The sequence below is a fragment of the Candoia aspera genome, chromosome 12, assembly GCF_035149785.1.
Source record: "Candoia aspera isolate rCanAsp1 chromosome 12, rCanAsp1.hap2, whole genome shotgun sequence".
NCBI classification, from domain to species: Eukaryota; Metazoa; Chordata; class Lepidosauria; order Squamata; family Boidae; genus Candoia; species Candoia aspera.
This window is the reverse complement of record NC_086164.1, coordinates 10,839,480-10,861,706: the sequence shown is the minus strand read 5'-3', so window position 1 is coordinate 10,861,706 and position 22,227 is coordinate 10,839,480. Positions and strand designations below refer to the sequence as shown.

Below are 22,227 nucleotides of genomic sequence, written 5' to 3'. Positions count from 1 at the left end.
GCATTCTAGAAGCTGCAGACACTTCTGTGGACCCTCCATGGCACCTAGTTGAGGTTCTGTAGGCCTTGGTCTTCTCCAGGTCCCAGATCTCAGCCCCAGTCCTTTCCATCATCCATTCCACTATGTCTTGTCCTGGGATCCCAATCTCCATCCCTCTCTTTTTTCTAGGCATGTATCTCCTTGTTCTGCCTTTCTAGAAGAAAGATCTCAAACTCTCCGTGGTATGGGTCCTCTCCTTGGCCTGACTCCAGGCTACCCGGGCTGTCAGCTTTCTTATTTCATTTGCACAGAGTACATTCTAACTGAGTCTGCAGGCCCATGCCAACCTATCTATCCTACACACACACACACACACAGAGTATTCCAGGCTAACCTTATTCTTTCCCCGTATTTTTCAGAGACAGGCCCTACATTTGAATATAGTGGAGGAACATCACTTTAGCATAACATTACAGGTGCATGCAACTTTACGGACTTATATAGTATGGCTTCATTCTTGCATGACTGCATGTTGCATTAAAATGCTCGGCATCCGTCACAGTCTGGACTTTGGTCAAAATGTGAGAGCGTGCCCCAAGCTTCTTTGTTGGATCTACTGGAACAGGTTGATCTGGCCGAGGCTCTGGAAACTGGCTGCAAAGAGGTGGAAAGATTTCAAAGTCGCTTGGTCACAAGATCCTGCCATAAGGAAGTGGATCTCTGCTACATGATTAGAGGCAGGCTGCTTTTGTTGAATTCGCTTTGGCTGGTGGAAAATAAATACATAAACACAAGGCAGAGTTTCAGTTTAACATGGTAATGGAGAGGAGGAAATATGGCAATTCTGATCCTCTGCTTTTGAACCCACCCACGCCTTTTCTGCCTCTCTTCAATCTGTGCAAAAGCTCTTGGTACAGTTATTGAGAAGCCGTTTGAGAATAAGGGGTAGGAAATAAAAGTCAGTCGTGTAGGTGCCAACATGGGATGCATAGATTGCTTATCCCAAATACTTCTGGGTATCTGGACTCCAGAGGATACCTAAAGGTTAATTGGGCCCCTGGGACTGATGTGATGTTTGCCGACAAATCTGTTGCTGTTCTCTTCAGTTGCTGTTATGTGTATTTTCTCTTGTTTAATTGTCTGTGAATTTCCATGTTAGCTGCCCAGTGATGCTGTTGTGAGATGGGGAGCTGTAAGAATGGATTAAATGAATGCATAAACAAACACAACCTTTAAAACATCTTCTTAATCTTAATGCAAGCGCCAAGCATTGCCCCAATCTAAGGGTTTAATTTGGAGGGGGCGCTCTGTAAAATGATGCTAATTAACCATCGCGGAGGAATTTTTAGTCTGGGGCAGTGGGAAAAAATAGTGTTTCACTTAAGTATCAATCTTAAACCTGTTGTTGTTGTTGTTGTTGTTGTTGTTGTTGTTCACACTGGCTCTCTCCCACTTTCGCAGAGGCAGGCAAAGAGCCGCTCTCCTCCACCTACCCGTAAGGGCCGCTAAGCAGTCTGAAATCCAACCGGTGAAACCTACCCCCAGCCCAAGCCAAGGCAGGGAGAGCGGGGCGTGCGTACACGGTGAGCCTGTGTACCTCTCGCCCGCCTGGCAAGTCCGGAAGGCAGACCAGGGGCCGACCGAGGGACTCCGCGCGACTGGAGGCAGGGAGGCTGGGGCTGGATCGGGCGAGCGCTAGGACCCAGGGCCGCCGCCCACACACCTGTTTTCCCAGCTCCGTACCAAGGGAGCGGGCGGACGGAGGAGCGCGTGGCCGTCCAGCCTCCGCTCACGGCAGCTGCCGAGCCCCGGCGTCGCTTGCGCCCTGCTCGGCCCGGCGAGGAGGCGGCTGCGCACCCGGGGCTCTGTTCCAGAGAGGGCACGCCTGCCCGAGAAGCCGCGATACTCGGGGGCCGGGCTTCCCACCTGGGCTTGCGAGAAACCGGAGGAAAGAAGCCGGCTTCCGAGCGGGCAGCCGCGCCCGGCCCGCAGGGACTCGCCTGTCTGCCGAGAGCCGGAGCGCCGCGGGAGAAGCGGCCCGGGAGCCACCCCGTGCGCGTCTCTCTCCCACCTGGATCTGCCTCTCGGCGCCATCTGGCCGGCGCTCGGGTTCAGCAGCTTTCGCGGGGCGCCGCCTCCCTCCCGCCCTTCCCGCTGTGCTGCCCGGCGCTTGGGACTAGCCGCGGATTCAGTCTCGCTCTTCCGTCTGTGAAATGGGCGCGCTTGGAAACCGGGAAGCTACCGGCGCCGCCGCCTTCTTGGGGCGCTTTTCTTGCCCTGCCGGCCGTTTCCTCGGCCGTCTGGACTCCCCCCTGAAAAGTGGCTGAAAAGGAGCTTCGCTTGCATTTCAAAGGGAGGCTTTTCCAGAAGCAGGGAGCCCGGGCACCTCCTCTCACAGTCCCAGCCAGAGGCTCCTTTGCGGGCTGGGTGACAGCCCCGGGCTGGAGAAGCTGCAAGAGGGATGGGCCCCGGGAGGGCTGCGGTGACTGACTCCTCCTGGGAAGAAGGCTCCGACCATGTTGCCCTCGGGAGGGCCCGAAACCGTCCCCGCAAGGTTTTGCGCAGAGTGGCGTCCCAGGTGGTCACCAAGACCAACCCACCGGTGGGCATCATCTTCACCACCCTCTTGTACTGCGGGGAGCTTGTGTCGGCCTGCTTGATGACTGTCTCCTACAGTCACTCCAGTGACCGCTACCGGATGCTCCTGACTCTCCTCCTCCTGCTCCTCTCGGCCGTCATGGTCCAGCTCACCCTCATCTTTGTGAACCGGGATCTGGCCAGCGACAAGCCTTTCGTCCTCTTCATGCACCTGCTGCTGCTGGGCCCTCTCATCAGGTGAGTGGTGGGAACCCCTTGCCCTTCCAAAACTTTGCTCCTCCACTTTGCTCCAGCAGCAGAGCACCAAGCAGGGTCCAAGAGGCCCTCTTCCCCAAGCTGTGTGGGAATTGCCCTGCCCAGAATCCACAGCCAGCTTTGAGTTGTCTCCCAAATACACTGGGATGCTTGCAGCGGGCGAGAAACTAGAGAAGTTATGCTTGGTGGGTTGTGTGGACAGGGAGCCTTTCTGAATGTAAAAGTGCCCTATTCTGAATTTTCACTACACTAAGCCATGGTTTATTTAAGCATAGTTTAATGGGTTAGGTCCACACATTGCACCAAAGAACGAATCAGGGTTTTGTCAATCATAGCAGCTGGCTGGATGCTAAATCAGGGACCCAGCCTGCATCCTGACCAGTACAAGCCAAAATTAAGCGATCTGCATGTTCCGCTTGTGCTTTTTAAGACAGGCATTGGGAGGGGTCAAAAGCCAGGACCCAGTCTGGAAAACATTGATCTGAATGTGAGGACTAAAGTCCTCCTCCTGTCAGATCCGAACGTGTCTGACTTTGCTTCCTTTAAAAATCAGTACACATCTCCGCTGTGTTCCCCCCCGCCCCGCCCCGCCTCGCCTCCCCACAACACAACATGCTCATTTTGCTAAGTGTAGTTCTGGAGATTTGTCCTTGATTTTGCTCTGCTAGAAGCCAAGAGGGCGTTCCAGTTTGGAAGTGTTCTCCGTGGAGGAATGTTGATCAGAAATGAAGGTTGAGGTTCTGCCCTTTCACCAGGAGGGAATGTGATCTTCCCAGAATGTTTAGCATGCCCAAATGTCCTGGGGAGGTGCTAGAATAGAAGATATGCCTGAAGTTAGGAAGGCTGAGGACTTCTTTGCTGAGCCTCTAGCACTGAGGGTGGTGGACATATATGGAAGAAGGAGAATTCCACGCTGGACACCCTTCAGGCGGAGTGAGATTATTAAACTCTGCCTGTCCAGCAAATTACTTTGGGGATGTTTCTCTTCAATGCATACTTTGTGGGGGCAAGGCCCCTTTTAGATGGGTGCTCCTAAGTTCCTCTCTTCTTGGTGATGTGAAGGATTCCCCAAGTCAACTGTGTTTTTTTAATGCGAGATCAAAGACTGCTTGTTGACTCCATGACGCCTCCAAAGATATGACATGCTGAACTTGAAATCTAGGCTGACAAAATTGCAACATTGGCTTGGTGACATCATGACAACTCATGATGTTGTTTTGAGAGAACGGTGGCTTCTACCCCGATGTCATGAGTAAGGATGGCGAGCAGGGGGCTCCCATCCTTACTCATGACACCCACACTATGAACTCTCCCCCAACCTCCTTTCTACTTCCTGTAGTCCTGTTTCCACGGGGTCCAGCAGCCCATAACTACTTTAACCGGATCAAAAGCACCCATCTGGAGAATGGAATCCTTGCCCGTTTTTCCCTGAAGGTGCCTGATACCTTGTCAACCTTTGAACCAGGAGAGGACAAGCCAGGAAAGTTTGTCCTTTCCAGATCACTTGAGATAGGACCAGGAAAGATGCTGGCCAGCTTTTTAAAATGAGGGTTTATTTATTTAAAGAACTTGTGTTATCAGGCATCTTCAGTTTGATAACCTTCTCAAGGAAGGTTACAAATTAAGATAAAAGTAAGGTAAACGTTATACTAGGAGAACAGGCCTTGTGACTCAAGCGAGAAGCAGGCTGAGTTCTTCCAGTTTATTTCAGAGGGCCAGCCTTTCAAGGTAGACCAGGTCAAGAGACAGATGCCATAGGGATTCCAGGAATAATACTTTATAAGAGTAGGGTATAAAAACAGAATCTGGAAAGTCTGCTCAAGCTTCTCCCTGTCCCTTCTTATAGTAAACAAAATCAAGGTGGGTTTATTTTGAGTTTCTTTCTCGCAGTGGCTTCAACCTTTGGACTATGCAATCATTTCTCCAAGTGGATCCTTAATGTTCTTTCATGCCACAGTCATCTCTAAATTCCTTTTTATTGGGGTTGGAAATTGAGGTCCTCCAGATTTTGTTGAGCTTCCATTTTCAGCTGCTAGTTTTCCACCTCCAGTCTGTTCCTTGATCCTTTCTAGGAGGCAACACTACATTAACCTTGTGCTAGGGGTTATTTGGGGGATGATGCACAGATCAGCTGAGTGGGAAGTGGACAGATCTGATTGTCTTGGGGCATGACCTGTAGGAAACCAGTGGGCAGGGCAAAGAGGAGTGTTTTTGCTCTCTATCCTAATTCAGCAGGTAGTATTGACCCACTGTATTTGACTGGTTGTAAATTCAAAATGTATGAAAGAGGTAACTTCTCTACAGGTAGTCCTCACTTAACAACCATTTGTTTAGTGACAGTTCAGACTTACGACGGTGCTGGAAAAAATGACTTATAACTGGTCCTTATACTTATGACCATTGCAACATCCCCATGGTCTCATGATCACAATTTGGGCGCTTAGCAACCGGTTCTCATTTATGACCCTCACCGTGTCCCGTGGTCATGTGATTGCCATTTTCTACTTTCTCAGCTGGCCTCTGACAAGCAAAATTATTGGGGAACCATGTGATTCGCTTAACGACTGCCGCAAAAAGGTTGTAAAATTGGGTCGGATTTGCTTAATGACTGCTCTGCTTAGCAACCAAAATTTTGGGCCCAATTGTGGTTGTTAAGTGAGGACTACCTGTACTTGATAAGTACAGGATGGATAAAAGGAGGAACTTAGTTTTTTCAAAGTGTGAGGCCAGCTGCTGGCTGTCCATTAGCCCAAACTATTTAAACTATTTATCACAGTAACTAAGCAAAGTCTCTCCCAATCACAGAGGTCTCAGTAGGAGACAGCCCCCAGCCAATTTCATCTACCTTGGCTGCAGTCAGGAAATTCCAGGGGCTACAAGATGGACTGGCAGTGTAAAATGAAATAAAGGCAATTCAAATCCACAGCAGGCAAAGGCAAGCCATTTCCTTATTACTGCCAAGAAAAACAGCATGGATATGTCCATGAGGTCACCAACTCCATTTGAAGAAAACTTTCCCCTAAAGGAAGGCGATTCCTGAAAATCTTGCATGCAGCCCTCCCAGCTCCAAACGTTGCCAGTCTTTTTATATCTGAGAGGAGGAAAGGAGATGGTTAAAATTATGAGGAATCATGATAGTTGCTGCATTTTTAAAAACTTGAACCGAGGCAAAGATTTTGCTCTGTCTTCTCCCACTTCTTTGCTCTGGCCTTGCTTGTTTGGGGGAATGTGGCCTGCAGCCCACTCAGCCTGAAAAAAGCCGGATCTCCTAGCTTTCGTATCCTGGTTTGCAAAGACATTTGACAGACCAATGCTGGAAACGGGGCTGAGTTCTGTGAATTCCCCCATGTGGTATCCTCTAGCTGGGTTGGAGTTCAGCCTCCATAATCACTAGCCAGCACCAAGGTGAAGTTCAGAACAGACGGAGAGCACCATGGAAGGATTCTAGTTCTGTTTGCATGACACAAACTAACCATCCCAGCCTTGGTTGTCAGCTTACAGTCCACTGGGTCATGCCAACCCAGAAAAATGGTTTAATTGTGTCAACTAGGCTTATACTTAACTGTGATTAAACGTGCATTGAACACAGCCAGTAAGTTAAATTTCGGATAGGTAATTCTGGGTATGAATTGAGGAGTGCAGCTTTGATGGGACACCAAAACACCTGAGTCTTTTGCAGTGGGTGTCTGCTCCTACCCCTCTCTTCTGCATGCTCCTTCAGAAAATACAATAGTGGGATCTTCTCACTCCCTCAGCATTTGTTTTCTAGTAGCATCTGATGTGTCAGCCAACAAACCAGCATCCCTCTGATTGGATCTAGGAGAGGAGGTTCCACTGTCTACCCCCTCCCTTGTTCTTTCTTTAGCCCTCTTCTGCACCCTGTTCTACCCTTCAATTTTAGCTTCCCTGCCCTCCCTTGCAGATGGGAACAGAGCAAGCTTGTCTTTGGCTCTATTTTCAGCATCAGGAACTCAACAGAGAACCCTTCTCTATGCTGGCTGTTTGCATACAGCACCTCCCTTTCCTTCCAAGCTCACGGGAAGGTTTTTATGAAAGTCCTCACGCTAGTTCACGCTAGTAACGGCTTGGGTTGGGTCAGGTTGGAGCTGAAGCAACCTAAAAGGTAATTTTGGTGCTAAAATTGGCAAAGCTGTTCCGTAAAGGAGGGGCCCACTGCTAGCCCTCACACATCCGGAATTAAGCAGTAGAGTTTTGGAAAGGCTTGAGCCCCAGCTCTTTCTGTTTAGGAATTTACAATATTGCCTTTTCCGGACAGCAGATTTGGGGGGCAAAGGCATTGGAGAGGACAACCCCTTTCAAAGGGAAAGAAGATGCACTTAGAAGAGGAGGAGGAAGAGGGAGGAAACAGTTCAAGTTTAGCACAGGTGGAGGAACTAAGAGACACATCTCCATTCTCTGTACAAAAAGAAGACTAACCTAGAAAACAGTTCAGTGTCTTGAGCTGTACAAAGCCCTAAGCAAGAAACCTTTTGGCTTAGCTTCTGGGTGAGCCAGCTCATGTAGATTGCAAACCATGGGTTATGGTGTGGCATGTTGCATAAACCCAATCCAGTTTAGCCCAATGTGCAAGCCCAGCCAATTTCACTTTAATCAACAAATCACAGTTAAGCCAGTATGGCTTGGCACAATGTATGAACTTTGATTTCAAGATTGCATGGCATTTATTTTTCTAGGCAGATTAACAGGTATCTTTCAATAAATATTTTTTTCTGAGCAGGTAATCGTATTAGCCTTTTCTGTCAAAAACAATGGAGTCTCTTGTGGCATCTCAAAGACAAACAAATTTATTACTACCTAAAGGTGGCCCGCTTCTTCAGATGCATCAGAATGAAATGATACATGAGCCACAGAAGCAGAAGTCCTAAGAAAGACATTTGCAGATCCTTAAGATGTCCCAAGACTTTTCCTTTTTCTGCAATGTGTCATGAACTTGTCAAACCTTTGAGTCAGTTCTCAAGAAATGACATCATGGTTCCATTTGGACATTAGCCAACTCTTTGCTCTGCTTTTTTAACCAACCTAGCTATCCCACAGCTCAGGGGAAACTATTTATGAGTTTTGCAAAATCCGTCCAAGGAATTTCAAGGTCTGAGTCAATCTGAGGAAAGCACATTCTTGTCTGTCATGTTGCGCTGCTCGTGAAAGGCGCATGCTCTCCACTCTCGCTCTTAGCCTGGGAAGCTGAGTGCGGGTCGGCCTCTTTGTTTAGGACCGTGGGAAAATCTTGGGCGCAGCTGCTTTAGGAAATGGGATGTCGAGGCCCAGCATGCCTGTTTCGATTGGCTTCTGCAGCAGGAGATAAAAAGTGAGGGAAGATTCTAGAACAAGCCTAGACTTCCAGTGCCACATGACAACAAACCACAAATCGGGACTGTCTTGAACAGATGCTTTCTGGTTCTATGCCGTTGTCAACATGGCAGGAGAACAGCTCCCTGTGGTTTGTTTTCATTTTTGGAATGATCTGTGGAGTGGTTCTGGTTGTCGCTATGGAGTGAACATCTCAGGGCTGCTTGGAGTTTGTTCGCGGTAGGGCAGACAATCCTTTTTTGGCTGAGGACTAACAAATTTGCAAGGCAACAAGCTGGAGAAGGCTGTCCTTAGTCAAGCTTCCTGGAACTGTGACTCCAAATGGTTGAGGGCCAGGTTATCTAGTGCAGGCCTTTTCAAACTCTGTTCTGCTGAACCCTAGGACTTGATGGAGTTCCATCAATGACAACAAGTAAAGAAGTTTACTTGAACGTGGCCAATTTTCTATCACTAGAACTCTGGATCAGGGGTTCTGGATATATTTTTTTAAAACAGGTTCCGTGGCCTGAAAAAAACGTGAAACCCTCTGCTTTTGTGCATGACCCAATACTGATTTTTGTATTGCGTAACCAATTGATCACTCTAGCTTAAGTATCGATCGGTCCCCAGAAGGTCAAATGCTTTTACAAGTAGGGACGCTTTCATCTGCAAACATATCTGCTTCCCCCCAAACAATGATTGATCGTGAAGTGGATTTTTTTCCTCTTCCTCTCTCTCTTGTGTAGATGCTTAGAGACCCTAGTGATGTTCTACCGCCTGGGCCGGGAGGAAGAGCCCTACGTCACCATCACCCGCAAGAAGCATCTTCACAGAGACTACGAGGTCGAGGTCGAGCAGGAAGTGGGGCACTTGGTGCGCCGGCTGGTCACTCACCGCAATGCTTTCAAGCGGATGGCGGTCATTCAGGCCTTCCTGGGCTCCACCCCTCAGCTCACACTGCAGCTTTATGTCAGTGTAATAGAGCAGTACATCCCCACTAGCAGAGGTAAAGGCAGAGCAGGGCCAAAGATGTGATGGGAAGGGAAACTAAAGGGGTCACATGTGGGAATTAGTTTACACCGGAAGAACTAATTTGCTCTCCTGATGAGAACTGAAATGGGTTGGGAGGCTTTTTCTTGTTAAATCATCGTATGGCATGGCAGCTCGGTGTTCATGCTGTTTTCTTTTTCTTGCTGGGAAATCCTTGTGCAGTCCAGCAGCCAGATGTGTAGACCGTTTAGCCGTGTCCAATCACGTTGCCCGGGGTGCACCACAAGGAGGCTGGTCTGCATTGCACTGAGTTGGGATGAGAGGGAGGGACTGGCCCAGGGTCACCCAGCCGGCTTTCACGCCTAAGGCGGGACTAGAACTCTCCTACCATGCCTGATTGGCTCTTGGGCTGAGAGGGAGGGACTGGCCCAGGGTCACCCAGCCGGCTTTCACGCCTAAGGCGGGACTAGAACTCTCCTACCACGCCTGATTGGCTCTTGGGCTGAGAGAGCGGGACTGGCCTCAGGTCACCCAGTTGGCTTTCTTGCCTAAGGCGGGACTAGAACTCACAGACTCCTGGTTTCTAGCCCAGCACCTTAGCCACTAGACCAAACTGGCTCTCTGGTTGGGAGGCTGAACTTCCTGAAGAGTTCTTTCTCTCTCTGTCTCTCTCTGGCTGCTTTGGCATATAATGTTAGGCCAGGATTTGTTTTAATCATGATTTGAGGAACATGTCAGGCTTAGTCCTGCAGTTAAGCAAAGGAATTTTGGCTTGTTTGGCCAGTTCTGGTTTTATCTGCTTGGACAGGAAGTGGAGTGCAAAAATAAGCCAAGTTGTAGTGTTGTTTTTTTAGTTCAGACCAAAGATAGGCCTTGGGCATCAGAAGCCAGCAATCAAACATAAAATTGTGGTTTGACAATAAAGAGGGGCTCCTTTCTCAAGACGCGTTTTGTACATCATATGAAAGATGGATTCACGTGCCCTAAGTCTGAGGCAAGCAATCTGTGGCCCTGGCCTTTGGCGCTTCCAGGGTTCCCTCTGGTCTGTTGAAAATTCCCAGCATAATTTTTCACCATTTTGAGCTGGGAACAGATGAAAATTATACTGGAGGCCCTAAATAGTGAAATCCCATGGATATCCATGCCCATCATGCCATTCTCTTTTGACACTGACAGTGTTATGCAAAGTGCAGAAAAATACTCTGAAGTAGGAAGCAGAAGAACTTAAAGAAGGAGATAACAGCGAGGGGGATCTAACTTTTGGACCATCTACACCTGGTGGCAGGAAATACTTGCTCCAGGTCCCTTCCCATTGGTTCTCCTCTGCAGGGTCCGAGATATTTTTTTTATTGCAACTCCACTTCTTTGGGATGCTTTTGCCTCTCAAGATTAAACTTACTGCCTGCCCACCCACCCCCAGTCATGTTTTTGGAAAGGTGTTAAAACTTGTTTTTTTAACAAAGCCCTGAGAAGGGGTTTGATGTAGGTTAATAACCCCACCCTTGGCTGTGTTTAGATGTTCATTGTTCCTGTGTTTGTTTTCTAGTCATTCTTTGTTACTCTTTCGTACTGTAGTTCTGTTACTGTATCCTTTTTTTAAGAAAAAAATATTTCAGCCCTATTACTGTAGGAAGGGAATTTTAAGCTACTGGGTCCTGCTGGATTGGAGTGGCATATAAACCCAGTCAAGAAATAACTAGAAATAAATAACTAGATCTAGTTATTATCAGTTCTATTCACTCTACTTCTCCATATCTTCCTATCCTTGCAAGCCATCCTTGCAGATAACATATTGATGAGCTTTTAAAGCGCAGACTTCAAAGCTGCAATGACTAAATAAAATTAAAGCAACTGAACAAAGATTTCTTCTAAGCTCTACAGCAGGGAATGGGTATCAAACCGAGGGCTTGGGCTTAGTGGAATGTGTAACTGGTGGGGTTTGTTCAACAAACCACACTTCAATAAACCTTGCTTTGGCATGATGTGCAAATCCAAGCCAAATTACTACCTTGGATGCTGCCCTGAGTCTGGCATCCAATGTGTTTAAGGAGAAGAAACAGGGGATCTCCCTAGAAATATTGACAAAATTAAACTTAGCTTGTTTGGAATCAGAATCTGTCTTAAGGCCCAAAGGATCCTTTTAGTTTCTCTCCAGCTATGTGAGATTTAGGCCATTGTAGTTCATAGACTGGAATGCATCTGGTTTGAAGTTATTTCCTGGTAAAACACTGAAAACGAGGTTTTGGGTTGGGGAAGATTATTAAGTAGCAAGCAAGCAATCCGTTGCTCTCCAGGAACTGGATCTTAAAATTTTCTTAGTAGGAACTGGCTCTGCTCATTCTAGTAATGAGTTAAGCAGAACCCTTAATTTGACTTGTACCACTTTGATCTGCACTAGAGACGTTGAAGGACTGAATGTTTGGCTCCCAAAAGATGGCCTCCATGGTGAAAGCTAGCATGTTAAGGAGACATTTAGGTTACAATCTTCTTCCCTGGCATCTAATATTATATACACAGAGAGATTAATGCACGCAGGAAGAGATGACTTCACTTTTTGGATTTATGGTGGGACCATCTGGGGACAGCTGCTTCTTGGGAGAAGTACATGATGGATGTCAAATGCCAAGTGAGATATTGGAGATTTTGCTGCCTGTCACTAGAAAATTGGAAGAATTTCATGCATTAATAGTGATACATCCGATAAACTGCTTGGCCTGGTAAAGCTCCTATAAGTGCCAGGGCATCAGAAAGAAACGCCAGTGAAAAATTCAGATGGCTAAAATCCCATGAGACTGTGGTGGTCCTAAAATATTTCAGGCAAGAATGTCTAATATTTGAAGATTCACAGGCAAGCTGATCTTGTGAGATTTCAGGCATTTCATTTATTTTAGTAGTTATTTTTGACCATTTAGCCCCTGAAGAACTGGCCAAGGTTTGTACTACCTCTACTTTGTGGGACTGAGAGATACTCAGGTCATCCCAAGGAGGACAGACTATCAGATCTGAGAAGACTCCAATGTCTGTGCATCTCCGCCAGCATGTCTGAGCTCAGAGATGATGGGAATTGTGGTCCAGCAGCACCACAGTAATGAGGGTATGCAAACTGTGTGGCCTAATGCAGAGAGGGGAAATCTTCAACTTCTTGGACACACACAGCCCTCTGAGGGTCTCCCAGATGCCAGTTCAACTCCTTAACTCTTGTACCCATCCTGTGACAGGTGAAAGGTCCCCTGTGCAAGCACTGAGTCATGTCTGACCCTCTGGAGGGACGCCACTTTCGTGACATTTTCTTGGCAGGCTATAGCGGGGCGGTTTGCCATTGCCTTCCCCAGTACCCACCCTAGCTGACACTATATGCACTAAAATATTACAATAAGGATCCCCAGCCTCCTGCTGTAACCCAGCCCCCTGATATGGTCCTGCCCTTTGCACCTTCCAGCTTTCAAAAACACTCTGTGTGGTCCTTAGCCCCCCAGAGATCGCCATCCTGGTTGTAATGTTTACCAATTAAACTGAGCGGATCTGTTCTGCATCAATCCTTTTGCAAAAGGTTCTTCAGCCTTGAAATATGTTGCAAGGGAGCTTTTAAAGGCTAGCAAAGGAGAATTTCAGCCAGAGCCATGGCTCAGCTTGCCAAGACCAGGAGATCAGTCTGGACTTTTCCAAATGATTCTACAATCCTTTTAAAGGCCTAGACAGAAGAGCCAGTGATTCAGGGTTCGAAAAGCTGCAGAAAAAGCCCAGAAAAAGCAGACTAGGTCATCCCTAGCAGCTTGGGTGGTGAATTCTTATGAATCAAGTCTCTGGATCATGGCCTCTGCTAGGTGTATAAGTTAGTAGGTGTGACTTTCTTGTGGTCCCAGCTTAATAAAGACCTCTGTGCAATTCCCAGAGGTGTGGTTCCAATAATTAGTATTTATAAAACTGATGGCATATAATTTAATTGCAAAGCTCTGAGGCATTTTGCCATTTGCCTTCAGTGAGGGATGTCAGCTTGGAAACATGCGGACGAGTAACACACCCATAGCACTGATTCAGTGTGAGGCAATGCTTTGAACAGCCTGCCTCATCCTGATGTCTTCCAGTTGTGTTGGACAATAAGTCTAAACCTCTTCCAGGAGTTTCCCTTCCTTTCCTCCTCCTGAATGAATGATGGATGTTTTATTGACGTCTTAGAAGACTGAAACACAAACTAAAATAATTAATATAAAACTCAGATTCATGGGCCAAAGGGTAGTAATAAAATGAGTACACACTAGTCTTTTTTTTAAAAAACTCAAATTTCACATGACTAATTCAGCTCAGTCCTGCAGGGGTTCTAAGAGGGTGATGAAAATCTGGAGTCTGGTAGCATAAGCTCACGAAATGTGTTAGTCAGAAAAGGTGCTACCAGTCTCCTTGTCTAAAGCTCCCAAACCAGAGAGATATAGATGTTACATTTGATATTTCCTCATATATGAGGTGTATATGGCTTCCATACCCCCTGCCCAGGAGTTGGCAGCAGGGAGAATTCTTTGTTTTTACACAGTGTGTATATCCTGTGTTGTTTTTACTTGCATCGATACGAGAGTATCATGAGTCCCTGTAAACATAAAACAAGGTTTCACAACTAACTTGAAACTCTGCTCATAGACATTGAATGTAAATTTATGTGGGTGGCTTGGGAATTTTTGAAAGTAAATTTTGCATTAGTCTTTGCCAAGAGTCAGATTGTGCTATTTCCTCATCCTGCATATCCCCCATATTTACCTAGAAGGGTTCTCTAGCCCTCCTGAGCAGATTTAGCCCAAAGGAGGATCCAACGGTTCAAGCCAGGCTTTGCTAAGTTCCGGTCAAAGAAATGGATGAGCAAAAAATCCACAAAGTCCCACCTTCGTACAGAAAATCATGTGTGGAATCCATTGCTACAAGACTTGGTTTGGATTAAGGTGAAAGGGCGTTACTGGTTTTATTAGGGCACTCCTCTGCCTGGCCAACCAGTCTCACTGGTTTCTTTTACGCTTAGCTTAGCAGATGATTTATCCTCTAACTGCTTGTGTACTTTCAGTATAGATTCTGGAAAAGAGGGCATATATATCTTGGGGGAGCAAATCCCATCCCTGCCTCCACTGCAGACAACTTTCTTGCAGTAGACTGATTTCCACAGCTCCAGCACTTGTTTGTGACTGGGATTTCTACCCAATAATTATATGCAAAATGCATATAATAAGCATTTGATATTTGCATTCTCTGCTTTGCATATCCATTTTGAAAGCAGAATGCAATTTTCTTACAGCAATATTTGGAGCTGGAGGTGGCTAATACAGCAGGTCCCTGGTTTATGGACAATTCCTAGTTAAGAACGGACTGCCATAAAGACTATTATGTTAAAAATTCAAGATAAGTACAATGTTTCGGGTTAGATACACAATACTCCTTTGCTTATTATTATGTTTAAGATGTTTTGGTGTATTTGGCAGTGTTTCTTAAGTGTTTTATATATAGAAAGGTAAATATATATACTATATACTAAGACAAACATTTGACTAACTGATGCTGAATAACTGTTCTGACTTACATACGAATTTGACTTAAGGACAAACTTAGGAACGGAACTTGTTCTTAAGCAGGGATCTGCTGTAGATGCCCTAGCTTAAAGCTCATTCTATTTTGGGTGGAAATGGCCCATTTTGATATTTTCCTAAACAAGATTTCCCTCCATGAATACCCAGATGATTCTGTGTTGATGCTGGTTGACAAGAAAATGTCGGATTCTTCATGTTTTCATCTCTGTGTGAGAGAAAGCTTCCTATGTCTTTAGCCAGAATCCCTTGTTTACTTTCCAAAGGAGGGCTGGCTAGTTGAAAGATCTCAATCAAAGGCGGATTTTAGGTAAAGATACGCAGCCTAGAGCTCCCCAGAATTTATGGGGATACCTTCAGGGTCTCTTTTAGTGGCAGCTGATTTGTAATTTTTAATATGGCAGGAAAGGAAAATTATGAATGTGGGTAGTATAAGATGTCTTAGCTTGTTCAGTGAATGCAATTTCATTTTAATTAAATTAAATTTATTTTTGATTGGCCCTCCTGGCCCACTACTCACGAATGAAGTGTAGTCTTCCACGATTAAAGGATTTCACACCCCTGTTTGAGACACACTTGCACACTTTTTTCCCTTTGTATGGTTGCTCTATAAATGCTGGGGCTAGCAACAGGGCCGCTCCTGGATGGGCCCTTTAATCACAGCTGGTCCTTAGAATAATACAGCTGGCTGGGTCAGTTGGGCATTACTGGCAGTCCTGAATAGGCTCATGAATCTTCAGCTGACCAACCACTGCTCCACAGGGATTACTTGGGATCTTGAAAGCCTGAATTATGTTTTCTAGCACAGGGGTCCCAACCCCCGGGCCGCAGACCGGTACCGGTCTGGGGCCTGTTAGGAACCGGGCCACACAGCAGGAGGTGAGCAGTGGGCGAGCAAGCAGATTTACAGCCTGAGTGTTTACAGCTGCTCCCCATCGCTCGCATTACCTCCTGAGCTCCGCCTCCTGTCAGAGAAAGCAAGTCCATTGACTGCTATCTCCAAACAGCGCAAAGAAAAAAGAAAGGTCGGGAAAAAGAAGAAGTGCTTGAATCATCCCGAAACCACCTCACGCCCCCAGTCCGTGGAAAAATTGTCTTCCACAAAACCGATCCCGGGTGCCAAAAAGGTTGGGAACCGCTGTTCTAGCAGATGGAGATTTTCAAATGAAAAGAGATTCAAAATCCCATCTCAGGACCTTGTTCTTCCTGCTTCAGTACTGCTACTACCCAGGCTATTTCAGGCCTGAATCTCAAGTAAGGTTACCTTTTTTGTGAGAGTCAATCCAACACCTGTCCCTCACCATATCTGCCTCTGCACCATCCATCCTAGTATGTCTTGACCCCAGTTGACCCTCTGTAAATAATCTGAACAGCAACTGTTTCAATAGAATACAGGGAAAGAGGAGAAGTGAGTCAGCCCAGTCGTTTCTGAACTTGTGTCCCCCAAGGGCAAGACAGTGTAGAAAAACTGGGTTGGGTTAGCTGGACCAATCGTGTGTTTCAGCAGGAGTTCCCTATGTTTTTACGTCTAATTACACCAACTGTTGTGAGTACGGATGGTGAGTGGGAGGAGGCCCCTATCCAGGGGGGAAAACGCATGCGTAGTTTAGAGGCTTTGAGCTGTCCTTCAAAGAAACCCAGAACAGACCCGCCTTGAGTTTGGGGGTTTATCTGTCTGGGTTTTCCTACGCTCCTTCAGTTTGGTAGGATTGATGTCCTGGCTTAAGCAAAGACCACGCTGAGATGAGGAGATTGTCTTTAGTGTTTATTAACTGCTCTAGTAGACAGAAAATCCTACCAAACTGAAGGAGCGTGGGAAACCCAGACAGATAAACCCCCAAACTCAAGGCGGATCTGTTCTGGGTTTCTCTGAAGGACAGTTCAAAGCTTCTAAACTACGCATGCGTTTTCCCCCCTGGATAGGGGCCCCCTCCTGCTCACCATCCGTAGTCATAACACCAACTTACATTCTCTTGATTTCTGAAGACTCTCTGATCCCATGCAATGTGGAGAGCTTTGGGGGGCTCTGAGGTAACTATGGTATATGCTCAGCCACAATGTTAATTCTTCTGCACTCCACATTGTACAAACCCAGTATCAACACCAGCACCTCTAATTTTTACAAGTTGATAAATCAGTGGTTGCTCTTCTTTGCTCACCCTTCATTTTTTTCTTCGCTTTTAGCTGTCCTGATGAGCATGTGTTTACTCTCAGTCACTTATGGAGCTTTGGTCTGCAACACCCTGGCCATCCAGATCAAGTATGATGACTACAAGATCCATCTGCGCCCACTGGCCTTCATCTGTATCATCTTATGGAGGAGTTTGGAGATCTCAACTCGGGTCACCATCTTGGTTCTCTTTGGGACTGTCTTCAAACATTACGGTTTGGCTGTTGGTGCGGCCAACTTCCTGGTGTTCTTCTTCTTGCCATGGGTTGAGTTCTGGAGGAGTGGGGCCCAACTGCCTGACAATGTGGAGAAAAACTTCAGCCGGGTGGGAACCTTGACTGTCCTGTTCTCCATCACTTTGCTCTACGGTGGCATAAATGTCTTCTGCTGGTCGGCTGTCCAGCTCAGATTGTCCAGGCGAGATTTGATTGTCAGGTCACAAAACTGGGGCTGTTTAGCTTTTTATTATGTGTTCCGAGGGGTAGAGAACAGTGTGCTGATCCTGGCCTGGTACTTCTTCAAGACAGACATCTACGAGTACCTCTGCACTCCCATGCTTGTGCTGCAGCTGCTTGTGGGGTACTGTCTGGCCATTGTGTTCATGCTTTTTTTCATGCAGTACCTGCATCCATGCCGCCGCCTCTTCACACACAACGTCTCTGACTTCTTGCACTGTGTCTGTTGCCAGAAAGAAGAAGTTGCCAACCCTGCGCATTTGGAACCACCTCAGGAACCTGGTGTGAGGCACAGTGTAGTATGATGAGATAACTTCCAAATGGATAATCAGCAAACTGCTGATGGGGTGATTATGGACCCCATCGTGTCAAGTCTCAGCAGTGGTGCCTGCTTACCCCAATGGGATAGGCCTTAATTTCATGGTGCTATAATTTATTAACAGGGATGCTGGTGGTGATGCCTTCTGGACTTATGATGGTGGGCCATAGGGGAAACTTTCTCTTTACTGATGTTGGTGCAGGACTAGGGGCAGTCCGCATCAGGTACAGCAGCAGGAGACTGTTCTGTGTTATGAAAGAGGAACTCTAGTTGAGGGGGCAAATCCATCATTGAAGGATGGCCCTGCCCTTCTAGGTGACAGCAGTTTGGCATCAGAACTGCCTCAGCTGTGCCGATTTGCAAAACATGGAACTGAAGGATACTCAGTTGGCTAAAAGGGAGAATTAGTGTAAGAGGAGGCTCTGCAGAAGAGTGGCCAGTGGAGGTGTCTTATATCTGTGGGACACCACAGTTCTCCCAACAGCTGGATAAAATGGGCCTTCAGAATCACTCTCCCAGCCCTTCTCTTTTATATTTATTTATTTGACAACTTGTGAAAACTTTTTTTTTTTTTGCAATTTGAAGTGCTGGAAAACATTTTGCAATTTGTAGGAACTTGGCCTTCTTTTATGCTTGGGTTTCCACAGTTCCATTTATGGGCTGTGTGATCCATGCTCAGGCTGAAAGCTCGGCATGTCAAATCTCTAAGGGGCAGCATTGATGGAGGATGAGCTTTGAATGCCTTGCCTCCAGGTCTTCAGGGATGCTGCAGCAGATTGGCCTTCCCAGCTGCCTTGGAAGGGCCAAGCTAGTGGCTGACTACTAGTGGTGTTCTTCAGGGGAGAAAGGGCTGAGGTTAAACTAGTTGAACTTGTGATTGGAAACTGGGCCATCCCATGTCCAAGTCATGGTTCTAGGAGGAGGTTAGCTTATCATAGTTTGAGCTGTCATCTGGGGAAGTGAAGATCTTCCCAACCAGCTGGCTGTACTCCATGCAAATATATACATGGAGTGATTTTTTAAATCCATTATGTTGAAATGCTCAGGTCTATCAATGCAGTTTGGCTAAGCTTCTTGGCCTCCCAAACACTTCCTATTGTATGTAGTGCAAGGATGTTCCTGAACATGAGCTTGTCCAGCAGGTGAGTCTTCAGTCCAAATACCTGTGAGGAACAAGGGCTGGACATATTGAGTTATGTATCCAGTCCCAACAATTTCCTTGCGCAAATTGATTTCTCTTTGTGCCACTCCTCTGTTGAGCTAATAGGCCAGACTCTGAGTTAAAGGAGCACTCTGTATGGGGTTTTGGTGCCTCATATTGTTGCATGGAAAGCTGATCTGTGACCCATCCTTCCTCTTCATGGTTATTTCTGTCCCAATGAGCAGGGTGAACAAGACCTTCAGTAGTAATAATTAAGGAAGAAAAAAAAGAAAATGGACGATGAGGATGAGGTAGTAGGCAATGGAAGCAGCACTCTTTAATTGGATGGTGGACATTGCTCATAATGGATTGCTGTGTGGCATTGGGAGCTATGATCCTATGACCACCTAATGCTTGTTGGAGCCTGGAAAAGCAGGTCCAAAATTACAGGTCCTGAAGCCTGTAATAGCCAGAAAAAGTTACATATTGATGCTAAGCCTAAGAGAACATCTGGGGCAACACAGTTAGTGGAATTCAACTGCCCTTTCGTGCTACATCAAGTTGGCCTCTCTGGAGCACTTTTGATGCTCCCACTTGTATAGTGGCAGGCATGTTTTCAGATCAGCCTTTTCCAACCCCCAGATATTTTGTGCTGCGACTCCTATCATCAACAGCCAATATATAAAGGTTGGAAAAGGCCACCTTTGATTAGCAAGGAGAGTCCCATTAATGCCACTTAAGCCCTCTAAATCTTCCTGCTTTCTTGCCTGTTCTCCACTGGAAATAGGAGGAAGAAAAGGATGTCTTTAAAATAGTCAATGCTGGATTGGCCTTTAAATAGCCTGATTTGAATATTTAAGTTCTTTAAATCCTCATTACATTTGTGTTGCCTTTTCTGCAGCCAAGGCATCCATTAGCTACTGAAATTGAGAACTCTAGCCTGAAATAAACACAGCTTCAGAGAACCTTCAGACTGCCTGCCTTCCTCCACTTCATTTTGAACAGGAGTCTCTTTCAGTCAGGCAGTGCAAGTCAGCATAGCAGATACCAGCCTAGCCAACCGTTGGGCAGAGTTTCACCCTCTCCAGTTGGCTTCCAGAGAACAGCTGAAGCCAGCCAACAGCTGAGCCAGCAAGGAATGATCACTTACCTCAAGGGGAGATTCTACCTCTGTTTGCCCTTTTTCGCTGCCTTTCTCTGTGATTAAACCAGGCTTCCAGACCAGGTTTTGGGATCATGCAATCTTAAGGCTAGATGCACAGTTTATTTTCTCTGATTCTCCATTTCTTTTTAATGCGTAATTTCCTGCAGGGTGGCCATTCTGCCAAGGGACTTCTCACATGTGATTTTTCATGACTGGTTGTTTGCTTTTCTCTTTTTTCCCCTTAAATGAAGCCACATACATCTAGGGATTTAGGAGGTAGACAAGTGCTGCATGTAAGAAATCATCCTGAGCTGAATGACAATTCCTTTCCTTTTTGCTGCCTTTTCTTTGGGTAGAAGAAATGTTTGGAATAACGTGAAGGGTCTGCAAATAAAATATGCCTTAAATAAATCTATTTCTTTTCAAAAGATGGGTATTCTGAAGGCTTGTCAAGGAGTTAAACAAAATTACAAAATAAAGCTCTTTTTCCCCCTTTAGGTGGGAGGTTGAAGACTATATGCTGGACTGGTTCCTGTTATTTATTGAAACAAAACAAAACTTCCCCACACATAGAAAGCTAGCATGTCTGGGAGAAGACCTCCGTATACAATTGTACTAGTCCAGTGTGTCTCAACCAGCCACCCTCCAAATACACCAGATTTCCACCTTTTAGAATTTGCAGCCAATTTTAGGAGTTAAATCAGATTGTTCTGTTCTAGCCAAGACATTGTTCAGAAGAGATCACGAAGTTACTATTCCTAATTGAAGTATCTGTTTTTAAATGCACAAGTCTTCTGTTTCTGATATTCAGGCATGAGTAAGGATATGTATGTAGGCATAAGGCACCATCTGCAGAAAAAGTAATGCATCTGAATTGATTGGAAATCTCAAAGTTTACAGATGTACTCCCCCCCTCAAAGCTTCATTAACCAGAGGACCTCTTATTAAACTACCCAATGAAGATTAATCATAGCTAAGTGGCCATGAGAAACTTAACTGTTGAAAAAAAAGGAACTTATCCAGCTAAATGCATGTGAGCATTCCATGTCCTTTGTACCTTACACCACTCAACATCCTCATGTGCCAGGATATCATACCATGTTCTCCTAATTTATAAAGAACACAAGAAAACTTTCCCTAGCATGGTGGAGCATAAGGTCTTGTAATGCAGTTGGAACAGCCAAAAAATACAAGTAGTCCCACCCACCTGTTGATATGAAATATTTTAAACTTCTTAGGTCATACTTTTAAATATAGAATCTCTGTTCAGTGTGACTTCAGTTAGTAGCTGATTATATCCTGAAAAGAAGCTTAGTACTGTAACAGACAAACACCGCTGGGTGGCAGACTTGGTAATATGATGTGATATTAAGGAAGGTCAACTGGAAAACAGAATTCGAAGTTGAAACTTGCATTGTAAATCTATAGAGTGTTGCGCAGGTGTGAGTTTACCTTTACGATGATGTGTGTTGTCTATCAAATGCTGTCATTCTGATTACTGAATGCGATTGGGTGCCAAATATTATTCCATGCCATCTATAATATAGTCAAATGTTACAAACTACTGCATGCACCGTCAATTTTTGTCAACTGTGAAATAAAATTACATATCAACTCTCAAGTACTATGAAATATCAGCTATTGAAATAAACATTTAATAAAATGTGAAACCCAGATTCAAAACATTTGGGAAAAACCCTGAGGATAATTGATTGGAGCAAATTTTGTTTCTGCTCTACTGGCCATACACTTTCAGGCCCAGATTCACCTGTTGAGAAAGCATCTTTCAACAGTACATTGGATTGCAAACACTGACTTTTCCAATCTATTCTTCTGGGCAAGGAAGGGAAACAGCTCAAAGTCACCCTTTTTTTTAAGGCTTACAGTAAGCACCTCAGCTAATGCAAAGATGAGAATGTCTTTTGCATTTTTTCATTTATTTTCCTGCACTTTAATAGAAATTGTTTCTCCCCCCTCTTTTTTTTCCTTAAGTAGGAAATCAAGCCCAGTTTGCAAGGGAAGCTGATATCTCTGTGGCAGACTTCAGACAAAGCTGTGGATGATCTAATTTGAGCCAGGCTTGCAGACCCAAGACTCTGGAATAAGGGATCCCAAGACCAGCGAGCAAGTCATCCCCTCTAGTCCTATTATTTTTTCACACATGGTTTCCCCTATTTGCCGTTTTTGGCAAAGAACAAGCCTTAGATGCTGCACCTAAGGTTTTCCTGCTGCAGTTAACTTTGCTTATTGATGGTGGATGGCTTAGCATGTTGTGCAAATCTGGTTTCTACTTCAGTAAAGAACCCAG

The 22,227-nt window shown here is 45.7% G+C and overlaps 1 protein-coding gene across 1 annotated transcript; it reads left to right on the top strand.

Annotated features, from left to right (window-relative positions):
• The first annotated feature begins 1,886 nt into the window (after window positions 1-1,886).
• Window positions 1,887-21,589, top strand: XKRX (XK related X-linked). The gene is made up of 3 exons (XM_063313821.1): window positions 1,887-2,814; window positions 8,886-9,145; window positions 16,875-21,589. The coding sequence occupies exons 1-3, from the start codon at window positions 2,441-2,443 to the stop codon at window positions 17,618-17,620; spliced, it is 1,380 nt and encodes a 459-aa protein (XP_063169891.1). The 5' UTR covers window positions 1,887-2,440; the 3' UTR covers window positions 17,621-21,589.
• The last annotated feature ends 638 nt before the right edge of the window (window positions 21,590-22,227 follow it).